The 3,914-nt window shown below is 35.7% G+C and overlaps 1 protein-coding gene across 1 annotated transcript; it reads right to left on the bottom strand.

Moving 5' to 3' along the window:
- Positions 1 to 650: 650 nt before the first annotated feature.
- LOC7481443 (diacylglycerol O-acyltransferase 3) lies at positions 651 to 2,136 on the bottom strand. The gene is made up of 2 exons (XM_002301515.4): positions 1,736 to 2,136; positions 651 to 1,567 (listed from the first exon to the last, which is right to left on the bottom strand). The coding sequence occupies exons 1-2, from the start codon at positions 2,087 to 2,089 to the stop codon at positions 869 to 871; spliced, it is 1,053 nt and encodes a 350-aa protein (XP_002301551.2). The 5' UTR covers positions 2,090 to 2,136; the 3' UTR covers positions 651 to 868.
- Between the last annotated feature and the right edge of the window lie 1,778 nt (positions 2,137 to 3,914).

The following is a 3,914-nucleotide window of genomic DNA, read 5'->3' on the forward strand; positions in this document are numbered from 1 at the left end:
TGCCAACTCAGTCATGACTTGCGTTGTTGTTTCACATATATTTGTAGGTATGAGGTAAATGTTAAAAATTCGTGTAAGCATATTTGTACTCCATTGTGTTGAACTGAAGAGATGCATTTCCAATATGAACAACATAGATTGCAGGGGCATGTCAACTTCACAACTCAATCTTTTGAAAGAGGTGCTTGATTGCAACCTAGAATGATTATATGACCTCTCAACTTTCTTTCCACAGTTAAATTGATCAAAGTGAAGTGGTACAAACCATAATCTTCTATCGCTTTGTTTGTTAATAATTTGTTTTTTAAAAAAAGTTGCAATGTACGTAATTCCATAAATATATTTTTAGCACTCAAGTCGTTCAGCCAAAGGTAGTAGGATGTTGTAGTAGGCACAAGTATGCTGATGCATTGCCAGGAATGCGGTTCTTCCCCTGAGATGGCCATTCATTTCTTGGCTTGAAGCCTGGGCAAAGGACCAGTGCTGGTTCAGGCAAATTTCAAGATTTTGCTTGCTGGATGATGCTCCCGCAGTTGCCCCTCCCACTGATAAACGGGCAGAAACCAGGTAACCCCAACCTAGAAGCTCATTGCTGTTGTATTTAATAGAATATGAATTTGCATGCAAGGAAAGAAAAAAAGAAAATAAGAGAAGAGAGAAACTTCTGATTTTCATGCTGCTAATTAAATTTCAATCAGTGCTCATCGTTCTCATTACATGAAGGCGTGAAGCCTGCCTGGTTTTCTTATTCCTCCTCTCATTTTTTTTTTTTTTAAACTATGCAGATAGTCAGCAGCCCAATTGCAGTTAGACGCCAAAAATGAACTAAACAAATTAATTCACAAGGAAAAAAGGTAAATATGTCTCCTCATGAAGGTGCCATCAGACATGCATGATTCCTGTCTTTGCCATCATTGCCCAGAAGTTGACGACTAATGATACCCACATCCTTCAAACCAACTCCGATGCATAGAAGATTAAGTGGGGGTTTAATAGAATCCTCCACTCTCATGTCTTCATTTTCAACAGTACAGTTGAAAACCCGGACATTAGGACCTTTCATGCATTTCCCCATGCACTTGCAACCAACAACAGCACTCTCCATTCCGATCTTCCTTTCAAATTCTTCCAACAGAGCAGCTGCTCCCAATTTCCTACACTTACCACCCATGCATATCTCAATCTTCCTCCCAGACGCCCCGATCTGAACGCCATCACTGAGATTTTGAGGACTTGAATCATTAGATTTAGCCCCTGATACTGTATCCCTGTGCTGATCTTCTTGAGTTGCTTCTTTAATTGCTTTTGCCGATTCAATCTCTATAAAAGGGTTCAAAGCTTTGCTTCTCATCTGTTTCATGGAAACTACCTCTCTACTACAATCACTATCACTTGACTCAGGTGAAGATGACCCGGAAGAGGAAGAGCTCGACGACGACGAAGATCCAGAGTCACACCTGGGCCTATTTTTAATCAGCGTTGCCCTCTCGTCTCTTCTCTTTCTCTTCTGTTCCTTTCGCTCTAACCTCCGATTTTGCAATTCCGCTAGTAAAATCTCTGTTGCTTCCTGCATTCAATGAGGGCTACATCAGCATTCAATATCCACTCCAGACAGATGGGAGTAAATTAACAACAAATAATAATAAAGTAAAAAACCCAAGGCATGAATGGCTTGCTAAAATCATCACATTGACAACAACAAAAAAGAAGATAAGGAGACTTGTCTGACACTCACCGAAATCATCTTCTCCTTGACTTCACCAATCAAACTACCGTTACCCTCTTCGCCACAGACCGCGTAGGAAAAAATGGGCAAGTCCCTGGACAATCTTCTCAACAACTTGAGCTGCTTCTTTTTACTCTTCTCTTTCTTTCCACTACACCTCGCTGGCGACACATAGTATTTTAAATGCCCAGAATCGGAAAATCCACGACTCAAAATACGATGATCATAGCGTTTGCTTCTAAATGGGACTCCACATTTTCCAGTACCTAGACCATTAGGAGGCAAGCTCAAACGGTGAGTAGCAATTCTGGTGCCAGGGAAGCAAAGAACAGGCCGAGGAATAATATTGCGAGCAGTCTCCATGAAAAAAAAAAAGAAACAGAGGTATGCACCAAAATTCAAAAAATTGAATTTGAAGAAGTTTGTAGTGTTTATGTCTTGGATTTGGATTTCAGTTACTATCTTGACGGTTACGTGTTGGGGGAACTCGAAACGTCGTGGCAATTTCTTATTGGTTAGAAAACTTCGGATGCTAACGTGTATGGCGGGTGTTGGCGCGCTCGTGCTGTTTGAGTTTGCCACACTTTTGCGTGAGAGTTGGATATGGAATGTTTTCAACACTGACGGTGGGATTAACTTTATTGAATTTTGGATGGTGTAGATTGTGCCAGTTGGAGTACTGATGTAGCCAGGGATTTGATTATTTGTTTTTGGGTTAACTAAAATCGTGCACCTTCACTCCGAAATCTTGCCATTGCAATTTTATCACTCATTGAGCCACCAACACATGACATCATCTAAGGGCAGTTTTTATCCTTTTGTATTATTAAATCTTGGCTAAATTACTAAAAAAACCTTTAAATTAAACTTAATTTCTTTTTATTTAAATTTTTTAACTTTCCTAACGTGTTCAATAACACTTCTTTTACTTCGACACCAATTTATATATTACATGCTGTAACTTGCACTCTCATGTATCTTGATCAATGAATTATGTATTCTTATATTCTCCTTTTCATCAATCATTTATTATCATATTTCTGTTAAAAGCATCTTTCTTATTTTCCACGTGTATTTTATATTTGGAGAAATATGAATTAACCCTTGTGTCCTTTTACTATAAATATTTCTACACATTTCAGCACTTGATTGCTTTCACAACATTATCAAATCCTCACTTTTATATTTCATTTATAGAATAACATCCATTTCATAATTTACAATATATCTAATTAACCAATTAAAAAATTTATCAGATTTGATAAAATTTTGATACAATCTTCTTTATACGAGATCCTATCTAAAATTTTATCTTATCACATTTTTAGGGGTGATCATTTTTTGTTCGGTTTGATTTTTATTAAAAAAAATAACCAAATCAATTTTTTTTTTCCAAAAAAAGAACCGAAACTGGTTCAAATTGACCTATTTCGGTTCGGTTTTTAGGACAAAATCGGTTCAAACCGGTTTGACTCGGTTTGGGTTCGGTTCGATTCGGTTTTTTCGGTTTTAGGCTTATAAAACCGAACCGAACCAGCCGGTTTTTTTAAAATTTTAATCGGTTTAATTGGTTTTTTTTCACGGTTCGGTTTTTTCGGTTATTTGTTTTCCAATTTTCTCGGTTTTCTCGATTTTTTTTGTTTTTTTCTCACCCCTACACATCCTACATAAAACACAATCTCATAATCATCACACCTCAAGCATACTAATTTATTTATTAATACTTTAAAATCTCTCACAATTCATTCATAGTCAATTATATTGATACTTGTTTTTCTTTCTTTATTATACTATAAGATTGACCTAATGGATGCAGGGAAGAATTTAACACAAGTGTTTGATTTTCAAAATTTAAGTAAGGTTACATAATTAAGCATGTCTCAAAAGGAAATTATTATAATGACATAATACTTAAATTACATAGTTTCTATACATAGCATAATAAAAACTAATGACCAATATCATCGTGGCCTCATGGAATGAGATGGACCTGCAAGAAATATAGTATTTTAAAAGTAAAATTAGATATCAAGTTATTATTTCATAATCGTATTTCCTGAAGCTAACACAATCAACTAAATAGCTATAATGATTCTAAATTTTTGTCACCACATTAAAAATTTATTAATTCATATATATTCATCAAATCAGTCACTACTAAATTATCCAAATCAAGATTTGTATTAGT

The sequence above is a fragment of the Populus trichocarpa genome, chromosome 2, assembly GCF_000002775.5.
Source record: "Populus trichocarpa isolate Nisqually-1 chromosome 2, P.trichocarpa_v4.1, whole genome shotgun sequence".
In the NCBI taxonomy this organism is placed as follows: domain Eukaryota; kingdom Viridiplantae; phylum Streptophyta; class Magnoliopsida; order Malpighiales; family Salicaceae; genus Populus; species Populus trichocarpa.

What these genes read in the sequence shown, in the direction of transcription:
- LOC7481443 (XM_002301515.4), bottom strand. Translation starts at nt 2,089, where the DNA reads ATGGAGACTGCTCGCAATATTATTCCTCGGCCTGTTCTTTGCTTCCCT. An exon ending in TCAAGGAGAAGATGATTTCG is followed by an intron (nt 1,568 to 1,735) that starts GTGAGTGTCAGA and finishes CATTGAATGCAG; the next exon opens with GAAGCAACAGAGATTTTACT.